Here is a 26679-nt window from a genome sequence, read left to right on the forward strand (position 1 = left end):
TCAATGGACGCTGTCGCTCACCGTAGAGTCCCACCTTTGGAGCTCCCCAGCTGCCATTTCGACACTTCTCTGCATCACCACCATGGAGGATCGACCAACCCTGACCAACCCACGCTTTACGCTCGAACTTGAATTTGTCTCATCTCTCGCCAATCCTTACTATCTGTCACACTTGGCAGTCACATATCCCAATCTCCTGGGTATTTCTCGTGCCGATGATGACGATGATTCCTCTTCGCCAGATGCCCAGGCATTTGCAGCCTATCTAGCCTACCTCTACTCCTACTGGAAGACACCAGAGTACTCTCAGTTCCTCACTCATCCAGGCCCCACACTACGAGCGCTCCGACTGCTCCAAGAGGACAACTTCCGCCGTGACATTATTCTGCCCCAGGTCATTGAAGGTCTGGCAGGGGTCAGTGTCCCTGAACCAGCTCAGACCGAGACCGACACAGCAGATGAAAAGCAGGACGGTCAAAATGGAAAGACATGATGGGCCATCGACACCTACGTTCGATGCGATCGAGACGGAGGGCATGTTTCCTGCAAACCATACAAACCCACCGCGCCCTTGCAGATCCAAGTTGTACATTGTACATGAAATTTACACCCTGGTGATTTCATTGCCACCGAACCCGGCTTTTGGTAAAGTTGAGCGGTCTGCTCTGAGCGTGGCGCTTCTCCCTTTCTACTGTTTTCCATCCTTCAAAGGAGGATGGGAATGCCCAAGAAATGGGTATATCCTTGGGAAAATCGGGGGGTTTTTTTTCAAACAGATTCTATGCAACCCCACTACGATACACATAAAATGCCCATCTGAATGACCTAGCAGACTTCCAAGGTTGTCATACTACTAGATACGGGGATGGAATAAGTTTCTAAAGTGAAGCTCATCCCGATAAGGCACCAAGAATGAATGAATTGTGGATCTTGAGATATTTATGTAGTGTAGTATAAGTCTGAGATGCCTCAACGGTTAAGGACGGATATATAAGCGAAATCAATAGTCAAGTAAGAAAATGCAAATTTGTTTTACGCTTTTGACTGTTAGTAACGGTCAATCACTCCCTAGGTACGGTGTAAATGTTCCATGTCAACGTCATAGGGCTTATACACGATCAAGGCAAAGGTAAGATTGACCCGATGCCCGGGTATCACCTGTGACCGAGAATCATGGCCGAGGTTCTATAGGATCGACCTCTCAAGCCCTGACGACATAGAGGGGAAAAGGACCAAGCGTTGGGGGGAAAGTTCTATGGTATTGTACCTTTTGAAGATATGTGGCCATTTTGGGGATTAGCTGTGCTCCAGTGGCAATGACTCCAACTGGTGTCATCTCAATCGTGAGTGTTCTCGAGAAATGACTCTCTCTATATGAAAGATGAAGCCCTAATAAACCTATGTTGTAACCTACATGGTAACCCAATGGTACTAGTACAGAGTCTAGAGTATATGTAAGAGCGATAAACAAGGCAATATAGAATACGCCCGAAGTACCCGAGAGCCCAACCTTTTGTTTTTCCTATCTTCCCTTTCTCAACTTCTAATTCTTCAATGTTTTCATTCCCATTTTAAAGCTTCCTGGGTCCTTTTCAGACTCTCCTACCAAAGCCCCACCCCCCCTGGTGATCCGCCCTGACCTACCCGTACCTCATCAACTCCTCCACGTTGCGATTCGGGCATTCCATCTTTCCCATGGCCCTTAACTAGTCCAGCAACCCCCTTGTCTCCAATTAATCTTCACATACGAAGTGTGTCGCACTCTTTCAGGGACCACCGCCACCGGGAACTGCATGGGGTACTACATTCCCAATGGAGTCCGTTCGCCAGTCTTGTCGGCCAAAGCACCAGGTCTTGACCCTAAAATGTTATCCTAAATATCAGAAGGGGGTGTCGGAGGTTCGGCCGAATCCAAGCGAACTTTCATACCTGCTGTACTATACAAGCACGCGCCGCAGCAAGCTGACCAAGGTCGGCGGTTTCTTGGAGAAGAGAGTTGCCCGGGATGTCTGGAGACGCAGAATAGGGTGAGCGCAGATTCTGATCACCCGAACCATGCGCACTTGAGATGAATGACTGATTGATCTTATTGGATAGAAATGTTCAGGTCGCCCTGCATATCCTGGCTGCGCTCATCGAAAAAGTTCCTCGCGACCTTCCTATCTACGCCCGATCGGTCATGACAATAATCGATACCGTTTTGCGATCCAATGACATCAATATGGTAGAGGAATCGATTGTCGCCTTCGCAATGTTCTGCCGGCATCAGGACATTGCGGCCATCGCAGCTGACCAGGGCCTCGCGCAGCAATACCGAGAAGTCGTGCGAACCTACACCAGCTTTGCCGACCCGGGATTCACATCCCACCCGAACGCAAATTTCAGCCCCCAGGTGGCCATCCGATGGAGAAATGTGGGACTGCAAGCCATTAAAAGCGTGGTCAGCTCGGAGACCTTGGCCGCCGACGGAGGACAATTGCTAAAGCTCTGTTTGCCGGTGATTTTGAAGAATCTCTATTCTGATGATGAGGATCTTCTTCCGACCCTGAAGACCAAGCTAACCGAATCTGACCCGAATGAACATGAGGCGCCCAAACCCCGCCGAATGAGTGTCAACACAGTGCACACAGTGGATACGGCAGAGGGAGACCCTGAGCTGGCAGCACAGTCAGCGGCCGAGGCGGATCGAAAAGCGGAAATGGACGCTCGGCTCTTGGCCTTGCGCTGTCTTGAGCAAACCATCGTTTCGGGGAGTAACCGGGGCCAGATCCGAATTACAGTAACAGTCATTCTACAGTTCATCTCAAGCAAGGGCCTCCCACAGAGCGAAAAGCGTGTCCAGATTATCGAGGACAAAGGTGGCAACTGGGCAACATCTCTGATCGAACTCATTGCAAACTGGTGTCCGGTGCAAGTTCGTTTTATCATCTTGATCACAGCCATGGAGATTCTCCACGATACGAGCCCCAAGGAGGATGCTTTAGAGGCATCATTCACCATTCTTTCTGTGGTGGATTGGCTTCTCAGATCTTCTGTGAACATGATTGGACTCAGTGTCATGGACATCCTCTATGGACTCATGCACTACGCTTCTGATATACTCGCACCGCCAGAGCGTACTGGGTCTGCAGAATCAGAGAAGGAACCAAACCGACAAACTCAAATCGTGGTGTCTATCTCCCCTCGACGACAGGATCTTCTTACGCTACTAGAGCAATGTATTGGAGACCTTGCAACGCACATCTACTACGGAGACCAAGTCGCAGATATGATGCGGGCTATTCTCAGGCGTCTCAAGCCTAGTTTCCACCATGAAAGTTCCACACCATCCCCATTGGCAACTGTTCACGAAACTGGATTGACGCCTGGGAGCTCGACAAGTTCCAGATCCGAGACAAATGGAGAGAAAACAAACACAGAAAGCTTCTCGCATGCTGCCGCTAAACTGACAGCTCTCCGAGCCGTCAAGGCTATCTTGGCTGTGGCGAATTCAAGGACGCCAGCAACCATGTCTGGTGCAGAATCTAGACACCCAGTCGGAATACAAGTGTGGGAAGGGACTCAAGTACTTCTTCGTGATGTGGATCGTGATGTTCGCTATGCCTATACCGATGCATTCCTATCATGGCTGCAGATTGAGACCAATGGGAACGACCTCAAGGTGCGGTTAAATTCACCCAAGTACATCAAGGCAACCTCGAAGAAAGACCCCGAGCAGACGGACAGGTTGACTCGACGAGGTACCTCGGCTTCTGGGAACCAGAGGGATAAAGTGGCGCTGGTGGCACAGTCGAACTTCCTTCGTCTTCTGCACCTGGCTATTTACGATGCTGCACTCGAGCTAGCTGGGGAGGAATCCGAGGTCCTCTTGTTACACCTACTTCTTGCAAAACTTGTCGAGAACCTCGGGGTGAATGCCGCACAATTCGGTCTCCCCATGGTCCTTAAATTGCAGGACGACTTGTTCACATCTATGGAGCTGAGTTCATTCGCGGCTCGCGTTAACATTGGAAGCTTGGTACACGGATATCTTCTTGCGCTGTCCGAGCATTTTGAAATGCAGTCCTCCCCCGTGGGTCTTGAGATAAGCAATGAGATTCAAGGGCGTCAGGACAAGGGATATTGGCTTTCCAAAATTTGTCTGCCCCCAGTCGATCTTTATGCCATTGCTTTCAGCGATGAGAAGATGTCTAGCAATACCTCCTCCCCCTCGCCACCTCCATTGACACCCTTCCGTGATGTTGAAGGGCTTGTCTATATGATTGACGAGTCTTACCGCAAATCGATACCTTCTCCTCCACGAAGCCCCTCGGCATCTTCTCCAGCACGAGGATTCACGTTCCCGGTCCTTGGGCATTCCACAGGAACAGTGAAATCCCAGGCCGTGGGCGGCCTCCCCTCCGTCGTGAAAGAACAGATGTTGTCCCCGTGGTCTCGCGAGGCATGTTTGGCAACTGCCGATAAGGAAAGCACTGGAACATCATCAATCAATGGCTCTCGGGCTACTGCAAATGCTCGCAACAATCAAAACAACGGGGCTACAGATGGTTCCCCCGCCGGCTCCCAACACCATCGCCGTATGAGCATTCCGGAGATATCTGGCTCGTCATCTCACGGCTCGAGTAGAGGATCTCCCGTTCGCATCAATGAGCTTCGACGCGTACTTTCCGTCACAAATGACTCCCATGGTCGACGCCTCAGTCCATTGCGTGGACGACTTGACGCGTCGAATGCCAGTACTATCTCTTCTGGGAGTGAAAGCATGATGAGCGGCAACTTCTCTGTTTCCGATATAGGTGGAGATGCTGCCTCAATCCAACCAGAGAACCAACAATCACCCGGTGAAGATGGAACAGAGACGCCCCGCGCCTCGGCCGCGGCACTTAACCTACCAGGCGATAAAACATCCACCGACGAATTCCCGCGTGTTGATTCAGACGCAGAGATTCCTCCCGTCCCACCGATCCCGGTCGGCTTGTCGATCCCAGGTGGTTTTCCGAACGACTCACAGCGTTCGCTGAATTCACATGATCGCCCATCCACCGCGCCGGGTCCCTCGCTACTGTCCTCAGTGGGAGATAGGGCTGAAGCTAGTGCCTTGAACAACAAACCTCTCAATCGCAACAAGAGCCGATCCAACCATAGTCTTGCAACAGCTGGACTCACTGAACCCTTAAACGGCTATGAACCCAATACCCTGGAAAGCAACAACCAAGATCAACTGAGGAAGCTCTTGGATGGGTTCCTCTCGCCTGGCGAGATCACGTTGACGAATGGGAACCGCCCGGCAACTGCCAAACCTGCTTCCAAGACTCCGCTGGGCGGATCTCACAGCAGACGACAGTTCAGCGGAGGCCTTGGCCGACCACCTTATTGATCTTTTTATTCGATTTGCACCTTTGCATCATTCTCCCAGCATCTTTGCTGCCATTTCAATTCCCTGGCACTTCATATGCTTATATAATTCTTCTTTGTTACAGGTTTTTTTTTTTTACCCGCCCTGTCTTGTTTTACATTAGTCCTGTCTTCGCTCATGTCGAATGCTGTGTTGCTGGCTAGTAAACCTCTTGACCTGTTCGAGATACGGATGTCCTTTCTGATTTGTCGGGTTCTCCCTCATTCGGTGTCTATCCTTATCATCTTTTCCTTTTCCACTTGCATATTTTATTTTGAAAGCTCAGGCACTTACTTTTTGTCGGTCGTCACTCACATTTTTTTTTATTTGCTAGCTTGCGATGGATAGTCGCAGCGTGGTGTATCTACATAGCTGCATTGCCGGTAGACATAAAATAGACGGTGTTAGAATGAACATAGCAAGACGTTGTAGTTTTATACATGTATAACTAGGTAACCATGTGCGGCATCGAATTGAACTTTGATTTTGATATAGTGGTATATGAATGATGAAGCACACGCAGTTGGGATATCATATGATACAATAAAACGCCCAAGATGAGAGAGCGATCAAAGCCCACGCTGCTGCACAACGAGACCAGGTACCGAAGGACTTGACTCCTCCAGCGGAGCAAAGTATTGTTTAAACGCCTTGCGCAGTGTCTTTTCAGACAGGTGCATATGCTGACCAGGAGCAGTATTGAAATCTAGCTTCCCCTGCTCATGAAGCTGCTTCAGCCCCAGCCAATCCTCCTTGTAGATCGGCCTCTCGTGGAGAGGCGTCACCTCACCAGTAGTGGCATTGACCTCGGAGAAGAAAGCACTCTCCTTAGGAACAGCAACGGTATCCTCCTCAAACATAAACATCGCAAACCGATTCAGTGACGCAAGATTCTTCTTGTATGTCTCGTTCTTGACCGCGCGCTCGTTGTTGATATCCGCTAGGAAATTGCTGTGTTCAAGGTACGAGTCCAGCTCCTCCGGGTCCCGGAAGTACTGCGCCGGCACGACCCGCGACTGTGCAAAACTCGTCCACCGTCCCGACCGTAGTAGTTCCTCAGCCCCTTTACAAAACCAGTTGTCAAAGGCACACGACTCAAACGCTGAGATGCCGTTGTGTTGGCTGCCGAATGTGACGAGGTTGTGGACGGGTGGGGTGTTGCACCGCTCGATGTACCCGCGAAGGAATTGACCACCCTGTGAGAAGCCTAGCGCGTTGATGGCAGGCGCTGTACTGAGGATTGGGTCTGCGGCGAGCTGTTCGCAGACTAGGGCGATTTGCTCCGTTACGTTGCCGAAGAAGGTTGCGGAGCGGTCCCCGCTGCCATCATTGGCGAGTCGGATGAGGTGCACGTATGTGCCGGGATTGGTGGCTTCGGCTAGTTTGGCAACTTCAGTGAGCCCTTCACGTTCGAAGTCATCGCCCAGACCGTGCCAGATCACGAGAGGCAGTTGGGTTCCGCTGGCTGGATCTTCGGCAGATTGCCATGGGAGAGCGACCGAGAGAGCGTTGGTGACCAGTGTGGCCAAAAATATTATAGTACGCATGGTTCAATGATGGAACTGTCAAGTGATTTTCACGATGTCCGCGCCGCTGATAACTGGGGATGGTTGTGGAGACAGAAATGACGTTGGTTTCACCAGGTACCAATCATGTGATGACCGAATGCGGCAATTTAGATCTATAAAAACACATAACAGGTACATTATATATGCAGGAGCATGAACGATAATAATCTAGGTACATGTCGAACAAACCAGGCAGCGGAATCGGCTGGATTGAGGGACTTTAGTGATCCATCCCTGGTATAATGGACTGATCGTTTCCCTTCAGGTGCCTCAGGCGGTGATGCCTGCGGACCTCAGAAAAATTTAACGGGACTGCCATGTTACTGTTGGTTTACAATGTGAATAGTAGGATACCTAGAGAAGGAGGGTTCCGCATCGAGTGAGAGATATACTTCCCCGTAGACACCCATATAATATCTGGACTTCTAAAACATATGCCATTCATTTGAAATTCTGAAATTCTGGCTTTCTGACTCTTTGAATGGCAATGAGTACTGAAAATTATACACTGCTGGATCTTAGTCCTGCACCGAAGTCACTGTGAACAGGGAAAGAGACTGGTAATCCAGGTAGCTGTCAAGTTTTCTTTGCCCAGGTCCTGGTCCGCAATGGAAGATACTTCATGATCAAGTAACATTGGCTGTGATGACATGCTGTTCAGGACCGCCCCTGAGCTGCCATTGGATTGCGCCACTGGTCGTCCGTTGAACTCAAAAAGGATGTCTTCTTCGATGGTATCGATCACCGAGGATGAATTTCTGCTTCTTTGTGGGTGTCTGGGCCACTCAAAAAAAGTAGATTTGTTGTTGTTAGCTGCTACCAGACGTTTTCTGTCCCTGTCATTTAGCTTTCGTCGCTTCCCAAACCGCTCGACTTCCTCCACGGATGTAAATGCAAGCTCGAGTGGACGTGTGACAGACACGGCTGCCCAATCAGGTTCCTTTAGCAGCTGGCGCTTGACCTCGCTCAATCCGCTGCCACTATGAGAGGATTGATCACCAGTCAAATGTGAGGCTGGCTTTTCTGTAACCCTAGAACCAGCGCAATCATGGGTTAGTACGAGGCCCCCACGTCGATCAGAAGCAAAGTCAAAGCAATCAACAGTTCTTGACTGACTGATTTCCATTTGTCTCTGCTTTCTCATCTTTTTTCCTAGTGCTCGAGCCCTTGAATCCAATATCAGGAAAGTTACTGAATGGCGAAGGCGGGGGAACGACCGTGCCCTTTTGGAGTCTTGACTTGGCGAAATTTTGTTTCTGAGTCTTGGTCAACAGGCCTGAGCGATTGTGATGACGCTGCAGCTGGCCGCCTGTCCAATTCATCATGCCAAGGAATGGATAGTGGGGAGTGGATAAGCCTCCACAAGTGACATCGGGGAGGATGTGAGTGTTTGCTCATGATGGAAACAGTGTAAACAATACAAACATATACACACGTGACCTCACGTACAAAAATCTTTTTCGTCTCACGCTCCTTTTCTCCGTCAATCATATCCCTGACTGCCACCGTCTCGAATATGACTTGTATGACTTGTGTTTCATGACAGCTCATCCATCCGACTCTTCCCGCTAACAGGTAAGCATATTGTTGGTTTTGTTTTTATTTGATTTTACTTGGTTTCCCAAGGGCATTTGCCTTTTATGATGAACAACCAATATTAAAGCATAGTTCACCTGAGATCTTCGGATTGCTGAACGAAAACATATTCCATCTTTCAATTTCTGATCTTGTCAACCTTGATATCCTTTTTCTCTCTCATACACCATCTCTTTTGAACCTGGCTAACTGACAGAAAAAGACCTGAAAATAGGGAAATCTGCATTGCTGCCCAACGTGGGTCTGGCTCTCTGGCTCGCCCCGTCCCGTTGTCCAGTAATCTTAGCCGTATATTTTATTTCTTTACACATTTACTATTCATTCATTTATCATTTACCATTTATTTCTCCGTGTTTCACTACGTATATAATATATATGTTCGAGTCTGAACGCTGTACAAGGTGACCTCATGCTGCAGGTATACTTTCCGTGGCGCTTCGACGTGGGATTCTCTCCTCCATACAATACTCGGTCCAGGTGCAACCAAGCTGTACATCTCATCGAACACGCGAATGCACCTGCCGATCGTCCAATTCGGACATCATCCTGCAGCATCCTGTCTTCTATCACCAATCATAACTTCTCGCCAAGCACTCGAGACGCCGAGCCCGTCTCACCGCTAGAAGGTATCCCTCCACTAGTCAAACAAACACCCCCTAATCTGCAGGTGCCATCACCGCCAGTCTGCAGCACTGGCTCTCAGGGTGCCAACAGCGCACTCGTCTCCTGCGCAATGTGAGGCTGGCACACGCCATTTTTGATGGCCCACAGACCCTCCAAAGTCCGAGCTTTTCGTTTGTGTGCGTGCTAAAAGGCCGCTGATCCCCCTTCTTGATTCTATTTCCTCTTTTTCTTTCCTCCTTAACTATCTGGATACCCCCTTTTCTACAACTACCTTGTGTGATTGTGCAACTACCCCCACGCTTTTATATATACTTCTCTTTTCACAACACACAACAACTCAGTCCCTGGACCAAGGACAACTTCTCTTTCTTAACCCAAGACACCCTGGTTTTTGATTCAATCACTGCCACAAGGATTTTCTCTCTGCCACATACTTCCCGGACAGGATTTGTTTTCTTGTTATCTCCCAGGCTTTTCTCTAGTCTGCCCACACTTCGACAAACACAATAGGTAGCTCCCGTCACATTTTCTTTACAATTGGTTCTCCTATGCGTTGCTATTTTCTTTCCTTTTGTCTTCTGGACCTGTACCACTGTCAATTGTGCTTGCCAAGGATATCGACAACCTCTTGCCCAGGATCCAAGGACCTTAGACCTATTCCCACACCGGACTTTTGGCCATTTTTTTTTAATGGCGACCATGAATAAGGAACCACTGCCGATGATACTTGGCTTCAGCACCTGCTGAATGAATCTCTTTGAGATGTGTTTAATGTTGCACACTCAAATCGCCCGACTTTCACTGCCACTGGACTACCAGGGATGTTTCTTTTTTTTGACATTGCCTCAACTCTAAGACCGGAGTATTGAGTGCGGATTTTGATTTACCCTTGGAATCCAATGCCTCTGGAAACAACGCCCCTGGAATGAACCACATGAACCCTTAAAGGACAAATTATGACTCTTTGCCTGGAAATCTTATGCTACTATGGCCACTTTCTCTCAACAATAATGAAACCACTTTACCCCAAGGAAACGACTGAGGAATCTTTCAAGCTAATGTGCTTGCTCCGTGTCATTTATGGTCTCTTAAAGCATCCGCTTTGAACTCTTGCTTGGGCCATTTTGCTTTAAGGAACCTGGCCACTGTGTACCTACCTGATCTGGCCACAAAAATGAACGACTTCTGTTTTCACTTATCTGGAATTGCCTGGATTATGATGCTTCAACCCAATAGTAATTCCGGCCATGATGAAATTGTTCCTCCTCACCCTGGCACTACCTAGTACTCTTTGGATTGACAACAGACCTGGACCTGAACATAGACACAACACTTTTGACCTGGACCTCACGATAATCCATGGTCGACCAAGGAACTTTCAATCCCACAACAGCGAGTCTGGTGCGTACAAGTAATCGTGACGCGACCCCTGGTCTAATTACTGACTCTCACTAGGTCTTCGATAAGAATTATCTCTGGTCCATGGAGCTCTTGCTTTTGCTTTTCGTTTTGCCTTTCTTTTCTTTTCTGCTTTGCTTTATTTCATTGTTCGATGAAGATTAGTAGATACTAACTCTTCGTTTACAGTGTTCTATCATACAACCACACAATGTCTTCAAGGACCAGCAGCGACTCTGACCGAGTCTCCATCTCACAGTCCATGCGTACTTCCATGGTTTCAGGAATCTCAAATATGGCCTCAAGATCAATCCAGGATGATGAAATGTCGAGCCATGACAACTCCTCGTTGTGCTCAAGTATCCGTACAGCCCATGGAAATCCACAGGACATGAAAGACTGGACAATGAACCGCCAAGAATCCCTTGACCAGGCTATCTCCAAACCAGACTCATCCGAGGTGCAAATGCTTTCTTTCTCGCTGTCTCAGCAGCTGATGACCCCCACGGTCGGACCAAATGATGTTATGTACCCAGGCGTGGACTTCCCAGCAGTCCCTGACATGAATGACCATGAAATGACCCGGGATCTTTATAACTCCTTCCTGGATTTCTCTTCTGTTGAAAATGATGTCTGTGTCGGTAATGGCACTCCAGATGATGCTCTTTCCATTGGACACAGCTCTCACAGTACCGAGGACGGTCACTATATCGCAGGCCCAGAGTCGTGGACTCCAATGATACCTGATTCCCATTACCAAGGAACTACCATGGAACAATTCTCGTCGAGTCTTTTCCAGACTGTCCCAGTCTCTCCACCACTGACCGACGCTAGCAATGATATGTCTGTTACTTCTTCTTGCTCACACGCCGGATACACTTCATTCATGACCTCCGATGATGCACTGCTCGGAGACTTTACCACATCGCCCATTGGAACGACTCATGGACTCCACCCAGCGGAACCCTTATTTCCCAGCTCTTCTCTTAGCGACAGAGACCTCAATAGGTGAGTGTCAGAAAGACTGATACACTGGGAGACACAAACATTTCATCAGAAACCTAACCACAATATCGCAGGACAATCAGACCCTCAAAGCAATCCCGCCGTTCAGCATTGCCCGCTGTTTCTCAACATCAAGCAAAGAGTGATCCCGATTTCTTCCCCACTCTCCCAGTGAGAGAGCCAACCCGCCAGAGATCCAAGGAAGGTGTTGAGGCTCGCAACCCGCGAGAGCACCAATATTATTCCATGTCCACACATAGCGATGGAAAATACTACTGCCCATTTGCAACTGGAGAGAAGCCCTGCAACCACCCACCCACCACGCAAAAATGCGCTTACCAGCAAGTCCTCCCCGTGATGAAACTTTTGGTGAAATCTGAACCCAACTAACCGAGATCATCTAACAGCAAGTACCTGGATTCCCATCTGAAGCCCTACCGCTGCAAGGTTCCCGCGTGCATTGATGCACAGCTGCGCTTCTCTTCCAACGCCTGTCTGTTCCGCCACGAACGTGAAGCCCACGGACTACATGGCCATGGAGATAACCCCCACCTCTGCCTGTGGGATGGCTGTGAACGCGCCGTTCCAGGAAATGGATTCCCAAGGAGATGGAACCTTTACGACCATATGCGTCGTGTCCATGACTATGCCACATCCGAGCGCCACAGCTCGCCAGAGACCTCGCCCGGCGCAGGTCAGATCAAGAAGAAGGAACCCACTGGCCGCAAGAGAAGAGTCACCGGTGCCACCCCGGCTCCCACCATGAAACGTACTCGCTCCGTCCACTCCCAGGCTGGCTCCATCAAGGCCACTCAAACTTCCGCCAGCCTTGGACAGCGTCTCCAGAGTGCCGAACAGAACTTCTTCAAGTGCCGCTCACGTCTGCTCGAGGAGCTGAGTAACATTTCCCCTCAGGATATTGCCATGCACGAGAAGGTCAACGCTAGTTTCCAGGAACTGTTCACCTTGGGGATGAACTACCGCCAGATTGAGACCAGCCAGGCAGTTTCCCACATGCCCAATGGATTGCCTTGAAGGGTTGTGGAGCTGTAGACCTCCTTCCTGGAGGAGAACAGCGGTTTTCTTTAGAACGATATGAACAAACTTCACGGGAGGACTTTTTCTTGATTTCCTTTTTACTCCACGGCTTAGACCGTGCTGCTTGCTGGCCAGGCACTTTCAATACACGGAGGAACCCGGTGCGATCGCTCGCGAGTATACAAGTGGACTTCGGCCAAAGGATTGTCTCAGCCTGATCCCATCGGACAGGGACAATCCGATTCCAAAATGGATATCACGGCCAGGAACTGGATAGGACCCAGCGTGGAAACCCACCCCACGCTTGAGAGTTTGTGATCTGCCCCGGATCTCAAGCTACTCACCACATGTGGATCTGGATTCAGTACTAAGGGCTTCTGAGCTCCTTGGGCTGCCCTCTAGATCCATGGATAAAATTATCCCAATAACACGAAAGACCCGAAACTTATGCGGAGGACACAGCAAAGCGGGATACAGTGTTTCAAAAAGGAGAAGAATGACAGAAGAGAGAGATATAGTCATGTATTGTCCAATTGGTTGGATTTGATTTGTTGATATTGATAGAGATAGGTATTGCGTTCTTGTATTCTGTTTGAAATGACTTTTACTTTTGCAATCCTTCAACCGTACATGTAGATCTGAACCGTATCCAAGTCATAACCTCGTTGTCTCGTAACTACCAACAGACTTTTTCTAGTAATGAAAAAGACATCTAATCTATCTGATCCTACTCAAATGCAAAGTACATATTTATTCTTCAGCAGCCTCCGCAACCACACCCGAGAACTCAGCATTGAGAAACCGCACAAATGCATCCCCAATCTGATCAGCCGTCAGTGCACCGCCTCCACTACCATGACCCCGGCCAATATACGATCTATTCAAGCCAATCCACTGCCTACGCAGCCTCTGCAGCCGCGGGAGAGCCAGAACTCCACCGGCAGCGGCAAGTTCATCCGTTGTTCCTGTCATGGCGACATGAGATGGGACAAGGATGGGGACAGTTGCATCCGGAACCTCAATCGCGATTGCATCGGGGCGACTGCTCTGGGCAAGCGCTACATGCGCGGACGGGTAGGACTGAGTGAAATTGCGGATTGCAGTTATAACTGCTGACGTCCGCTTTTCCATTGCGTACATTGCGTTCGAGTCTGTTGCTGCTGCTTGGACAGTGGCTTGGTGTGGGATGATTCGGGCGCGGGTGGAGAGGCCGCTGCGGCCACCACCTCGAGTGCCTGTTGCTGTGCTGGCAACGTCTGAGATGGTGGTGGATGTGAGGGATTCTATTAGGCTTGGGATGGGTGTTTCGGTGGCGCTTTCCATTGATGGGATGACTACGCCTGTCAAGGCTTCGAATATATCTGCCACCGGGGGTTCTGCATCGGCCCAGGGAACTGTGAACAGGGGCTTATCCCATCGGCTGTGGGTGCTTGGTTCCTCGTAGCGAAAGATGAGATTGTTGAGCAGTTCGGATGGGTAGGCCTCCTCGGTGTCCTCGGTAGTCTCTACGGAGTCGAGTGCGGAGGTATCTTCGGGTTTGGAGGTCTGCGCATCCGGTGTCTGTGCGTCCGTTTCTTTTCTGGCGTCTCGGCGCAGTCGGGCGTCGTTGTTGGCGATGCACTGGTCGACGGGTGTTCCAACGTGAACCTGTAACAGACTCGTCAGTCATTGGGTGTTGTAATTCATTTTGCACGTTCTAATCTCATACCACACAGCATGTCGTTTGCGCAGCCTTCGCCTCACACCACAGTTGGTATCTCCATCCTTTAATATAATTCATTCCGTCGAGGATAACAATGCTGTCCCGCTTGAGCACGCGCTTGGCTCTCGCGTAGGCGACACCGCGCGCCTCCTTCTCGGTGCGGGCATGGTCGTAGACAATTCGTGGGTGGGAGGAATCGTGTGAAGCGACCACATGGACCTTGTATCGAGACTTCAACGAAACCTGCGCGCCTGCTTCGGCCGCTGCGAATACTTCATCTTGGTGTTTCTCGAACAGAGATGCGAGTTGATTGGCGCGGTGGGTGAGACCAGAGCAGGGGTATCCCGTTAAAACAACGAGCTGAATAGATATCTGTCAGGAATTGTAGAATGTGAATGGATTTTTTCGACGTACCGGCATCGTGTTAGTTGTCGCGGTGTTTGTTCAGGCGGGCTTTTTTTTTTTTCTTGCGGGGGTAGTGGCATGTGACCCGCATCTACGGAGTATACCCAACGAATCTATGCCACGGCTGTCATTAAAATTCGAATACTTTTTTTTTAAAAAAATTGATATAGATGCCAAATTCGATGCTATCCAGGTGAATATAGGATGAAGATAAAGCAACAATGGAAGGCTGTAACCAAGTAAAGTGAAACTGAGGCCTGAAGTATATGGCAGAAGTATCTAGCTCAGGTGCCTTATCCGTTATAGAACAGTGGTAGAAATCAATTCAATGTATATAAAATCTATCCAACTTTTGTCATGTTATCATGTCATCGTTCCAAGTAGGCCGGGGTATTAAATCAACTTTCAAACGGCTTTGGATGAATCCAATTGATCCTGCGCCCATCGGATCTCATATCCAAACACGGTTCTTCGGAGCCTTTCGTCCTGTAAAAAAAGTTAGGACCATGGACATAATCCAGAAGAGAATTTTCGAATGTAAACTTACGCCAGGGTCTTCCTCAAACAGCACCGCATCCACCACTTTCTCAAAGATCTTGGTGACGGTGAAACCGCTCGCCTCGGCCAACGGGAAGAACTGTTCGGTCTTGGGCAACAACCAGGGCTGGTAGGGGGTGAAAATGACCAGAGCAACAGAGTTTGGGTCCTTCTTCAAAGTCTGCTGCATGGTCTTGATCAGATTCGGGTGCTCGCGGTGGCTGTATACGACATCCGCCATGATCAAGACGTCAAACAAAGAGGGAGAGCCATCGGCAGCAGGGGGGTAGATATGCCCGCAGCGGGCTCACATCACTGCCCCATTTGTAGCCATCGACGTGAAGGCGGGGCTTTCCATCTTCCCTCGCAGGAATGGCGTTGGCTGACAACTCTGCATTGTACTTCATGTTTTCAACTAGGTCTGGGTCTGGATAGTCGGTCAATACCACCGTCCGGGCACCCTGAATGGCGCTCACGATGCTGGGAACGCCTGCTGCGGCACCGATCTCAAGGACATCCTTGTTTCGGATGAGATCCTCGGAGTGCTCCTCAATGTAATGGGAGCTGGTTCGGCCAGCATTCCATAGTAGATTTCCCTGTCAAATTCAGTAAGTCGGCATCTCATTGGGTCATGTCAATTGATATCATACATAGAGGGGGTGGTCGCCCACAAGACGGACGCGCACTATCTGGCCCGATAGCATGCAATGCTCGGCAAATGTGGGCGGAGCATCTTCAGGATAGTACCCTTCGGGATCCTGGAACAGATCTCCCGCAGCAAATTCGTCGTCCATGGTATATCACTTTTAATGCTATGGAGGGGGAAAAAATATCAATATCCGTTATCTATTTCTTATCGTATCCCGAGGTCAGTTGCCTTAGGCATCAATAAAGTGGGCTAACGGGAGCAAGAAATTACCGGATCTCTCGGGATCCCGAGGTATTAGAGATTCCGGGATCTGTACACAATCAGACAATATCCTTTGACTTGACTCGAAGAAAAAAAAACCGAAAAGTTGCATTTTCTTTGGAGAGGATTGTCACATTCTATACCTAGGTAGACACTTGTGAGCTTAGATAGAGTCACGTGAATACCACGTGATGCGGAGAATAAAGACGTGGAGATACAATACCGTACGGAGTACGATACGGTCACAATACGCGGGCAAATCTCGGGGACCGCGAGAGAAAAACTGCTGGCCTTCAAGAGGTCATATGCACCCCTGAGAGAGATGTGAATCTCTTAAATATTTGACTCTCATCTAGACTGTTCATTTTCTTTCACTTTGATCGATTTGGTCGGGATCTGCTTAGTGGAAATCACCCCATCGATATCTGTCCTAGCCTCGCAATTTGCATCCTCGGTCGATTGAGCGGCTTCGATTTCCTTGCCACTGTGCTTTCTTTTCCACTCTTCTCCCTTTCACACCTTTTGTCCATAGCAACCCCCTCCCCCATCTACCAATCTCCCCCACGTCCACTGTCAAGTACACTGCGACCTATTCTTTGTTGCATCTTGAAGATCGGACCGCTTTAGTCACGTCATGGACTCGAATCTGCGGACAACCTACCCTCAAGCACCTCTCCAATCTACCTTCCATACCTCTTCCTCGACCCTCGACCCTTCTACTGGACACTCCACCATGGCCCCGGCTCAAAGTACTCTAGAGGCCGCGTCAGATGCCACTAGGCAGGTGTTCACGCCCTCGCTACAAACTGCCTGTTCCCCGCAGACCTCCGCCCCTCCCATGCAACCCTTGTCACAAGCATTTGGCAACGCATCCAACCCGAATCCCCTTCCCATCGCCCCCGCAGCCAACACCCATGCAGTATTACCTATGAATGCAGCCCCCGCTCCGGCACCCACCTCCGATGCCTATCCCCACCAGATCAATGGCCTCGGGGGTCCGACTGCCACAGCACCCTTTTTGCAGGATTTCAATCTCGTTGCCGAGGCAGCCAAGCGCGCTCAGATGGGTATTGTCATGCGTGATCTCGAAAGTGTCACTCTGTGATTGAGGTTTTACGGCTAGATAGGGCAGGACCCAGGTCGGGGATGGAGATGTCGGTTGCACGTGCATCCCCGGGGCACATGGACTGGCTCCATGTCTCTAGAGTCGGGATTCGGGATTACTATGGCGTATCATACGTGGGGGTTTAAATTTGGGATTATGGGTTTTGCAGAGGCCGCTTGCTAGCTTGCTACCGGAAGGCGCAAACTTGCATTCTTCCGATGCTTTGGGTGATTTCAGTGTTGCTTTCAGACGGTGTTTTCCCGGTTAATTTTAGGGCTTACAGCCCTCATATCATCTACTCATGAGACATACAATATCCATTTTTTTTTAAGAAAAAACGAGGACAATACATTTCCAACAAATGGATAAAGGCGTAGTCAGAAGTATCCCACTTAACCTGGATATACCGAGGTCTAGAGAGGTCCACTTACAACATATACCTGATCTCAGGTTGATTTAGCCCTACTTGCTCATTTGGATTAATCAAAACTGCAATGATAGCCGACGTAGTCCTTTCCATTGCAATCAAATAAGCGAGGGACGCAAGGGCCTCGGTCATCCCATAAGGCAAATCCATCTGTCTATATGTGGCATCCAGATTAGACGATCAGGTCCTATGGTATACTACGGGATACCCTTTTGGGATGGGATTTCCCCGCGTTCCTCCCCAGACTTCGGGAGCTTCGGGAGCTCATACCCCGGAGTCTTTTGAATATTTGTGATCTGAAGCTCTGTCTATATCTTGTATGTACTATATCAGGAATAAAATCCCATACGTGGATGTCCGATTTTGATTTACCTATATGACTACCGTCTTACAGAAAAAGCCCTACTTCGGGTAAACAGGGGAATGGGTGACTATAGGAGTTGGTTGAAACCATCATGTTATATGTTAGGTGGCATGCGAAACTGAGATGACCTTAGTTGGTTATGACCAGGGAATGTTCAGTGAGTACTGGAAAATGGTACAACCTTAGACCCTAATTCAGTTCAGGCGGCGTTGTGATCACACAAGATTTCCTCGAAAGCCATGATCTGGTAGGATCTACAAAGACAACCGCCCCGTCCACGGTGACTGCCGTATATGAGATTGGTTGTTTCTTGGGGGCTATTATCGCCTGTACCGTTGGTGAGCATCTGGGCTGACAGAAAGCTATTATGCTGGGAACTACAATCATGGCAGTATATTGTAGGAGGTATTGTCGGCTTGTAACGGCGTCTCCTACCTCATTTTCTCGGGTGTAGCTGTGCTTTTGATTGAGCGCATGGGTCGCCGTGGGCTGATCTTTCGACCTTTGAACAGATCGCATGCTTCCTGATTATTACTCTGCTGGTTCGGTATGTTGAGACCAGTGATAACGGTAGTGTATACGACAATGCCTCGGTCGCCTTTTTCTTCCTGTACTTTGGGGTATTTGGTACTGGTATGCTGGGGGTGCCTTGGTTATATCCCACTGAAATCATCTCCCTATCGATGTAGGCAAAGGGTGCTGCGGCCAAAACTGCTACCGGCTGGTAGGTAACTAACTGGCGGACATACCTCATTGACTTTCTTTTTTTTCCCTCCGGACGATGACTAATTCTACTTTCCTACCTACCTAGCCCTGGAGGTATCCTCTACTTCGACCTAGAGACGGGTACATCTAAACACTCTCCCTCGTCGTTTCTCCTAGTTTCATTGTAGCCAGCCGGAGTGAGGCTCTTGATGCCTCTGATCGCACCAACCCATCGTTGATCGTTTCTGGAGACCCGGAGGCCATCTGCCAAGAACGCCCGCAGAAATACTCTGAGCGCGAAGATGAAGAGTTCAAGAGAGTGACTGGCAGGGCAATCCCTATCGACGCGGCATAACAGTTAAAATTAATGCTATGGCATACTAGGTGGTTAGGTATGTCAGTAACAAATTGGACTGGTAGAGAATCCGCCCAACACGCGAAAGGATAGCATCGTGGGAAGAATCTCCATATTCAGGTCCGGTGCTGGACTCCTTGATTTTTTGATCTTCTATTCCTGGATCCGTCTTAGATCCAAGCATTCTTTCTAACAAATCAGGGTCATTCCAAATACGGCTAATTTACCGTACCTCCCCCGATCATTCTTTTTATCTTGGCATCTCCGTTCTTTGACGGGGCACTTGAGAGTTCAATTTCAGTTTCATATCGCGGTCGCATTTAGAATCACCGGACGTTTTGAGACGTTAATTTTTAGGCATTGGCGGGCTGGCGCACGTTAGTCCGGCAGTTGATTAGTTTAAAGTGAAATGCCGGCTGCATGGTGGCGCAATTAGCGTGCGATTTATTGGACTCGAGAACAATGTAGCATTCAAGGGGGCTTTGTATATGATGTATTATTCTGATCTGTCAAGAGACCAATTCACATAATCCAGAAAGCCAAAAAGCCGGAAATCCAAAATTCCATCCCAAAACACCGAGCTATGCGCAAGTCAGAGAGAAGATACAAAATCTCCATGAACTAGCGATGAAACAAAATCAAAATATGATCGCTGGGCCCCCCAGTAACTGATGGATATAGCAGCAGAAATGAAAATTGCGCAAAAGGAATGATTATACCGTGGCCCCTCTTCCCCGTGTATGAGTAGCCGTGTATCGTAGGATGACTTGGTCGATCCCATGTTCATAGATGCGGTGGCGTTCTTTTTTTTTTTTATGATTGTTTCGGTCAAATGAATGAAGCTTGACTCCTGTTTCCGTATTGCGTTGATGAACCGATCAGATTCGGCGAGGAGATACTGGCCCCCTTGGTGCTAGGCTTACCCCGCAAAGAGAAAACCGACAGGCGGCGGGAGATTCGCTGGCTCATTCCCCGTTTCGGACCGGACCAGTTGTCGAATGAGATGATGGACATTGGCCGCGACCGCGGGGGTCCATGGGATGTCATTGGCGCTGAGAGTGATGGGGGAGCACTCAAACCTGGCCCGTCGGAGAACATGGTGGAGCGACGCTTGAGCTTTTCGGTGGTCTGGCGAGCGTCCATGGAGAAGTCTTCACGGATATCGCCTAGGACGTGTGAGACTCGCCGGAATAGTTTGGGAGGTTTGTCGTAGATAGAAGGTTCTCGCTGCTCTAGGCCGTAGACTTGTAGAGGGGTTGAGTCGGTCTCTTGGTCCATGGGGGAAGAGTAAAACCGAGGGTATTTGACCGTCATTGTTCGGCGAGAGTTGAGGGACACTGTAGATGCGGGGGGATGTTGATAGGGAGAAGTGTGAGGCTCAGAGGAGTCACTGGAGGAATAGCCACTGTGTGCAGATGAAGTTAACATGATCTCGAAAGGTGATGTGTCCGAACGAGAAAAAGAGAGAAAGAGAAGAAGCCCAAAGAGGGCCCGTATTCAGATGGAATTCTGAAAAAGACCGAAAGTGGATCAGAAACGACACACTTAGTTCCGTAACACGTAGATGACTTGTAATTTAGTGGGAGTTGACTGGGTAGTATATCACAATTGACTATTATTAGATGATATTTACACCATTTACGGAGTACACAGATGGACACAGATGGGGGAGTACGTCAATCCGGTATATCGAAAGGACCATGTGGATGAGAGACACACGTAGATGTATACGCACTGCCATCCCGATCAAGCCCCTAGCAGAATATTCTACTCCATACCGACACTCTCTTGCACATTCTTTTCCACGTCCTCGACGCCAAAACAAAGAATTAGCCCGTGCGACATTGAGTACCAAGGGGCAGCGACAGTGCTTCCACGGTTCCCACCGGGAACTGTGGAGTTCTTTCCACTCAGGGGAATGGCGCCATCTTATACTTTTTTATTTTTATTTTTATTTTTTATAGAATTCTGAGACATGAATGATTCAAGACTTTTGATGTCTTACTCACTTTATATATAGTCACTGAGGTCTGTACGGAGTATTAAATATCAAAAGGATAAAAAAAAGAAAATAGAACTAGAAAAATGAAAAAAGAAAAAAGAAAAGGAGAAAAAACATTTGGATACTTTTTTTGCCGAGAGATCCACAGCCACAGCCACAAGTCCACAGTGGAAAATGCGGGATCGGATTTATTATGATTCTTCTATTACAATACAATACTACAAGATGGTAACATTCCCGGTCATCAGATTCATTTGCTACATTTCAATGTCATCAAAGTGTTCCCGCAAACCCTCCAGGGCTCTCCGCTTACATTACAAAGCGGAGATTGACATCTATCTTGAGTCAGCGGGATCAGGGAATCGAGAGAGAGAGAGAGAGAGAAAGAATAAAATTACCCAGAGGATGGCTGCAGCTCAATTGCGGTTTCTGGGAGTATTTGCCCTCCAGCTCATTTCGGATCGTGTTCAACAGCTGCAGGTAACTCTGCTGGGGCCACTGCTGCAATGATTTGATAAACGCCCAACTCAACGCACCACGCGCTTGCCCGTCTTGGAACGTATCGGCCCTGTTTCGGGGTGAGCTTGGATTCTGCTTGTTTTTGAAACATGTTCAAAACATCACGTACGAGGTCTGTGTATCCTTGGACCCTGAAAACATCACTACATCCGCCGGAGAGGTCTTGGTCATGATTGTACGCTCACGAGCGGACCCGCCATTGGCCGCCTTTTTGAAGAACCCGATCGCCGTGGAGGCGACACTAGAAAAATCACCTTGTCCATACGAATTGAATGCACTGAACAAGTCGAGAGCGGCCTCCTTGGCCAGGTTGGGCTCCTTGAGAACACCCTGGGTCGAGTAGACATACGGCAGATCCAATGCAGTGCCCGAGTGGCACGAATCGAAGATCGCCGTCAATCGCACTCCCGGCCGCAGTGGACGCACCATGATGGCGTGCATATCGTCGTCGACAATATGACCAGCGACCCGATAGTCGAGTGGGTAGATGACATCGTCGAATCCATCGTCCTCGTCTCCATCCAGATCGGGAGTACGGCCTCCGTGGCCAGAGAAGTGAATGAACAAGGAATCGTTATGTTGGGCATCCTTGACAAGCCACTGCATGGCGCGGAGAATATTAGCCTTGACGGGAAGGCTCATCGGATTCCGTTGATCATCGGTGAGTATCACCATATCCTCACGCTTGTACCCGAATCTCTGGGTCAGGAAGTTAGACATGTTAGTGACATCGTTGATACAGCCTTTCAGTGCATTAGGCTGTCCAGCATAGTTGATTCCGATCAGCAAAGCCTTACGGCGACCGGTACAGGCCGAGTATTGGAACTTGTAGTTGGAAGGGGCACCTCCACCGAATTGCTGAAAGTTCTGTGGTGGGGCTGGGGGCAGATTCGGGGAATTTGCACGAGGGAATCCTGTTCAATGGTCAGTGATGCCCCAACCTTGGCACATATAGAACTTTACCATTCTGAGGAGCGCTCAGAGAATGCTGATGGGAGGGAGGGCGAGGGGATGGAGTATGACCATATGGCGGGGCAGGGGAGTGAGGATGTTGGGGATAAGGATAAGGTGATGGTGGGTAGGGGGAATGACTAGGAGCCGAATAAGATGATTGGGGTCGATGATACCCGTAGGGCTGAGGGGGATAGGGCTGAGGTGAGGGTTGCCATTGGGGGGGGTTGCTGATATCCTCCCGGAAATGACCCAGGAGGGGGACCCTGAGGTGGATAATACATTTCTCCCGGATGTGATCTTCAGAAGAAAGAAAAGAAGAAGTTGAAGAGCTTAAAAGTAATTCGGTTGAAATGGGGTGGGTCACGCAAATGGGACCTTTACACCTTCCCTACACAAGTTTAGTGCCTGGGCAATTTCGATATTGTATACAAGTACGCCGTCTGGAGATTGGAAGATAATGGGATCCACCGTTAGGGCTGCAGGTCAATCACTCTAATTCCTCTTCTTATTCGGCCATATAATCTACGTAATAAGGAACCCTTGGAAACCTTTCAAGGCCTAAGGCTGCCTAAGTTAGGCAGCGACTTTCTTTCGATCCTCACGTGATGACATCACCTGATTGTTCTTCGTTTCCCAAAGAAAGTTCCGGTGTTGTAAGAACTAGACTAAGAATGGCTGGGCAATTCAGGTGGGAATAGAGGTGCGTACGTGAGACTCATTTTGCCACTGAGGCGGTGGCTTGGGAGAGACGCGTCAATGCGGCTCTGTATGATAAACACTGTCATGTTGGAAGGAAAGCATAAGGACTATCCGAAATGAGGACGATTGTGTAATCACGGAGTACCTGCGGATTACATAGCATGAGTAACTTTTGATTCACGCTATAGTTGCCGCCCCGGGGGCCACACATGCACCGAAGATCCGATACCCTCCAGGTGTGGAAGGATCTTGAATGAAAGCTGCAGACCCCACCTAATCCGAGTCACGAGAGATCGTATATATGTCTTAGGCCAAATGGAGACGGGATGAGCCGCATGTTTCGGAGATGTTTTGGGTAATCCGAAACCAAGAAAAAAAACCACCAGAGCCTCACAAAAGATCTGAGCCCCCCTCCTATGATGACAATTGTGAGCGCCGGGGAAGATCTACTCTTTTGGATCTCTTGTTCTTACTCCGAACAGCCCTGGAATGTTCTAAGGACCTAAGAGATTCAAGACTTGCTATCTTCGGTCTAGTTGAGGCTCTTACGCTTCCAAGGTTTTTCCAAGGTTCCAAGGTACGAGAGGGGGCGTTCCATGGGTAGCGCCTGTGGAACTATTCCTTTTTGCGACATTGAGCCTCAATTTCTATCTTACTTTCCTAAAACATAAATCGCGTTCTTTCCTTATGAAATTGAGATATGGGCTTCTCGCTTTCTTTCTTTTTTCCCCCTATGGCAGTCGCCCCTTTTGCTTGATACTCTCCCTTGATTATCCGAAATATCGACTCTTTGGCCACTTTTATAGTCATGACAACTCAACAAAGTCTGGATACTCTTCCATTTGATGTGTTTTATCAGATCGCAACCTCGCTGGACGACCGTGATCTTGTGAACCTCAGTCGCGCCAATCGTGCTCTCTATTCTCTGTCGCAAAGCGAACAGATTGCCCGCAAGACCGTGGAAGTAGGTCAAGTCAGCCCCCTCGCTCGAATTGCAATGCTGACATCGGTTGACAGAATGTCTTACTCCACAGTAAAGAAGGTCAGGCTGCCATAGCAGCCCAGTCGGGGTTTCGCAAAGCCGTCGGGCATCGGCTTGCTATCCACGAAGCCGTCGCCACGGCAGATCCGTATTCAGTGGTCTGCTTAGGCTACGGATCCGAATTTCTATACAATCAAGGCTACTTGTGTTACCGTTCTGATCATTGGATTCGTCTGCTGTACGTGCATGGTGATGCGTCCAGGGAGCTTGTCATGGATCTCCGCGAGTTCATCCCTACATTGCTGGAAACTGCTCCCGTGGAGGCAGACGTAACAGACCGGGTTACCCTCTTAAGCTACAGTGATGATATTCTCGTGTTTCAAGTGGCCGAGATAAATGCGACCGAAGATGGGCTGTACGTGGTCGATATGGCATGGCGGGAAACCCATCAGAGACGGAGACGTCCCCTGCTCAAGAAGGCAATCCCAGCATCCGCACCAATCTTCGTACGACACAGTGGGACCTACATTTGGTATGGCACATTTACTGCGGCCGATGGCTCTGATGGTGTGTGGTCTATCACTGGTGTGGATCTCGAATCGTATGAATCTATCAACTTCCCTCTCGACCGAGTGGTCGATGGCGATCTTGGCCAGACACTGTGTTTTGAGATGCATGATGAACATCTCTATGCAGTTTCAACCCAGGTTGCCTCAGATGATGATGAAGTACACTCCTCTTTCTACCATTGGCTCTGTCATGCCCCTCGCGAACAATGCCGCAAATGGAACGGTCGCTTCTGGCGGCGAGAGCACCAAGAAGGGCCCATTAATGAGATGTGGACTGATCTCTCAATTCGTAAAGATGAGACTACTGGCCGGCCAGTCATACTTGAATGTCGCCGTGAGTGGCGCGACGGCAAGAGCGAAAACCACCGTACATATTACACACAGCGACTTCCCACACCAGAAGAAGCTCTAGCGCCCCTTTCGGGGGGCGCCATCGAAACTCCATCCTGGGTCTCTATGGACTATGACCTTGAGAATGAACACCCCTACGATGAGCGACCTGCCAAGAGGCTGCGGCGGCATTATCATGCTGAGTACGAGTCTGGCTCTACAAAACGGCAGGAATTCATCCCAGCTCGCACTAAACACAGGAGTTACCACCTTGCTGCATCTACCTTTGTCGACATTGTCAATGACCCTGCCGGCGATAATCTGCGATCTCGAGATCGGATCCGCCTCCGCACAGTGTCACGCAAGCGAAAATGTCCCATTGACGAGGAGGGAATTGAGGGACCTCGCAACCGACTGTTCCAGCCCACCCAGGTGGACCAAGATGGCCGTCCTATCGAAGGCTCCGAGGAGCGATTCGAGTGTCGTGGCGTGCACATGTGGCCTCCAGATAACGCCCCGCCTGCATTACAGCAATTGCTCTGTCCAGGCCCGCGCATTGGTTCCGTGAAAAGTGTTGCAGATGAACGCTCAATCATCTACTCGATCGATGCCCCTGGACTTCCCCCAAATCAACAAGCTCTTATCCTCATTAGCTTTGATCCTCATTTCCAACTTCCTATTACCACGTCTCTTCCTACTGCTACCTCTCCTGCAGATGCCCGGGATCCTGGGGAATTATTTCCAAAGACCCTGAAGCCACCACCTCCGAATTTCCCCTCGCGCAAGTTTGTGGAAGAAGCACCGCCCTTTTACATGGATATCAAGCGCGGGTACCATCTGCGTGGGAGAAGGGATTGATGTTAGGAGAACGTTGCATAGTCTAACCTAGAAAAGGTCAGATAAAATTAGCTGTCACACGACGATATACATACATAGTTAACATTAATATAAAAAACAAATCAAAATCTAGATCAGCACAAAGTAATCCTAGTATACGAGGTCGTGCATGCTTCCACCTGAGCACTAAAGACGGTCAATTCGGGCGCTCAGGAGGCCTTGGGCAGCAAACTTCATTTTGGATTTCCCACTGAAATATTGCTTGCAGTCAATTGGATGCCCTGGGAATCAATTGAAATATTAACCACAGCCATCTATGCATATATGACCCGTTCTATCGCAGTTCCCCCAGAAGCCCTAATAGTCGTCCAACATTGACATCTGCAGAATTCCCAGGTGGGCTTTTGGTCTATTTATTAAAATTCGATGGCTACCATCCAATTGCCAAATTGAAAGCCATGGACTTGTTCGAACAAGACGTTTCGACGAAGATACATGTATTTTGGCACGACTCTACTGCTTGAGTGCTTGTCAAGCTGACATCTTGTTTCACTGAAACAATATGCATACAGGCTACACGTGCAGGAATCGGATCTGTTCGTATCTTCGTATAATTTACGAATCATGCATTATCATCTGCAACTCAGCCCAGA

The 26679-nt window shown here is 49.2% G+C and overlaps 13 protein-coding genes across 13 annotated transcripts; 7 read left to right on the plus strand and 6 right to left on the minus strand.

The window, feature by feature from the left end:
• Positions 1–82: 82 nt before the first annotated feature.
• N7500_010532 (mediator of RNA polymerase II transcription subunit 31) lies at positions 83–493 on the plus strand (the record flags this gene model as incomplete). Its single annotated transcript, XM_056681670.1, has 1 exon — positions 83–493. One exon carries the CDS (start codon positions 83–85, stop codon positions 491–493), a length of 411 nt encoding a protein of 136 aa, XP_056529052.1.
• Positions 494–1812: 1319 nt separating this feature from the next.
• N7500_010533 (uncharacterized protein) lies at positions 1813–5377 on the plus strand (the record flags this gene model as incomplete). Its single annotated transcript, XM_056681671.1, has 2 exons — positions 1813–2027; positions 2098–5377. 2 exons carry the CDS (start codon positions 1813–1815, stop codon positions 5375–5377), a joined length of 3495 nt encoding a protein of 1164 aa, XP_056529053.1.
• A 587-nt stretch (positions 5378–5964) lies between these two features.
• On the minus strand, positions 5965–6942 carry N7500_010534 (palmitoyl-protein thioesterase family protein; the record flags this gene model as incomplete). Its single annotated transcript, XM_056681672.1, has 1 exon — positions 5965–6942. The coding sequence occupies one exon, from the start codon at positions 6940–6942 to the stop codon at positions 5965–5967; it is 978 nt and encodes a 325-aa protein (XP_056529054.1).
• A 556-nt stretch (positions 6943–7498) lies between these two features.
• N7500_010535 (uncharacterized protein) lies at positions 7499–8288 on the minus strand (the record flags this gene model as incomplete). The annotated part of the gene is made up of 2 exons (XM_056681673.1): positions 7499–7994; positions 8080–8288. The coding sequence occupies 2 exons, from the start codon at positions 8286–8288 to the stop codon at positions 7499–7501; spliced, it is 705 nt and encodes a 234-aa protein (XP_056529055.1).
• A 2504-nt stretch (positions 8289–10792) lies between these two features.
• On the plus strand, positions 10793–12621 carry N7500_010536 (putative C2H2 finger domain protein; the record flags this gene model as incomplete). The annotated part of the gene is made up of 3 exons (XM_056681674.1): positions 10793–11589; positions 11661–11955; positions 11998–12621. 3 exons carry the CDS (start codon positions 10793–10795, stop codon positions 12619–12621), a joined length of 1716 nt encoding a protein of 571 aa, XP_056529056.1.
• A 753-nt stretch (positions 12622–13374) lies between these two features.
• On the minus strand, positions 13375–14746 carry N7500_010537 (putative RNA polymerase II Elongator complex associated protein Kti12; the record flags this gene model as incomplete). Its single annotated transcript, XM_056681675.1, has 3 exons — positions 13375–14271; positions 14333–14686; positions 14741–14746. 3 exons carry the CDS (start codon positions 14744–14746, stop codon positions 13375–13377), a joined length of 1257 nt encoding a protein of 418 aa, XP_056529057.1.
• Positions 14747–15136: 390 nt separating this feature from the next.
• efm7 (putative nicotinamide N-methyltransferase Nnt1) lies at positions 15137–16062 on the minus strand (the record flags this gene model as incomplete). Its single annotated transcript, XM_056681676.1, has 4 exons — positions 15137–15217; positions 15279–15452; positions 15580–15864; positions 15919–16062. The coding sequence occupies 4 exons, from the start codon at positions 16060–16062 to the stop codon at positions 15137–15139; spliced, it is 684 nt and encodes a 227-aa protein (XP_056529058.1).
• A 750-nt stretch (positions 16063–16812) lies between these two features.
• Positions 16813–17283, plus strand: N7500_010539 (uncharacterized protein; the record flags this gene model as incomplete). Its single annotated transcript, XM_056681677.1, has 1 exon — positions 16813–17283. One exon carries the CDS (start codon positions 16813–16815, stop codon positions 17281–17283), a length of 471 nt encoding a protein of 156 aa, XP_056529059.1.
• Positions 17284–18197: 914 nt separating this feature from the next.
• Positions 18198–18429, plus strand: N7500_010540 (Major facilitator superfamily domain general substrate transporter; the record flags this gene model as incomplete). The annotated part of the gene is made up of 2 exons (XM_056681678.1): positions 18198–18231; positions 18278–18429. The coding sequence occupies 2 exons, from the start codon at positions 18198–18200 to the stop codon at positions 18427–18429; spliced, it is 186 nt and encodes a 61-aa protein (XP_056529060.1).
• Positions 18430–18459: 30 nt separating this feature from the next.
• On the plus strand, positions 18460–19134 carry N7500_010541 (uncharacterized protein; the record flags this gene model as incomplete). The annotated part of the gene is given in 7 exon segments (XM_056681679.1): positions 18460–18465; positions 18477–18558; positions 18587–18621; positions 18632–18718; positions 18764–18798; positions 18886–18945; positions 18957–19134. 7 exon segments carry the CDS (start codon positions 18460–18462, stop codon positions 19132–19134), a joined length of 483 nt encoding a protein of 160 aa, XP_056529061.1.
• Positions 19135–19962: 828 nt separating this feature from the next.
• N7500_010542 (uncharacterized protein) lies at positions 19963–20448 on the minus strand (the record flags this gene model as incomplete). The annotated part of the gene is made up of 1 exon (XM_056681680.1): positions 19963–20448. One exon carries the CDS (start codon positions 20446–20448, stop codon positions 19963–19965), a length of 486 nt encoding a protein of 161 aa, XP_056529062.1.
• Positions 20449–21445: 997 nt separating this feature from the next.
• Positions 21446–22904, minus strand: N7500_010543 (caspase family protein; the record flags this gene model as incomplete). Its single annotated transcript, XM_056681681.1, has 4 exons — positions 21446–21471; positions 21535–21704; positions 21765–22569; positions 22619–22904. Coding segments are annotated over 4 exons (1287 nt in total), but the record flags the coding sequence as incomplete, so codon positions are not given.
• Positions 22905–24116: 1212 nt separating this feature from the next.
• Positions 24117–26047, plus strand: fbx15 (F-box domain protein; the record flags this gene model as incomplete). The annotated part of the gene is made up of 2 exons (XM_056681682.1): positions 24117–24272; positions 24326–26047. The coding sequence occupies 2 exons, from the start codon at positions 24117–24119 to the stop codon at positions 26045–26047; spliced, it is 1878 nt and encodes a 625-aa protein (XP_056529064.1).
• Between the last annotated feature and the right edge of the window lie 632 nt (positions 26048–26679).

This window comes from Penicillium coprophilum (genome assembly GCF_028826855.1).
Source record: "Penicillium coprophilum strain IBT 35676 chromosome Unknown utg000006l_segment0_segment0, whole genome shotgun sequence".
Classification (NCBI taxonomy): domain Eukaryota; kingdom Fungi; phylum Ascomycota; class Eurotiomycetes; order Eurotiales; family Aspergillaceae; genus Penicillium; species Penicillium coprophilum.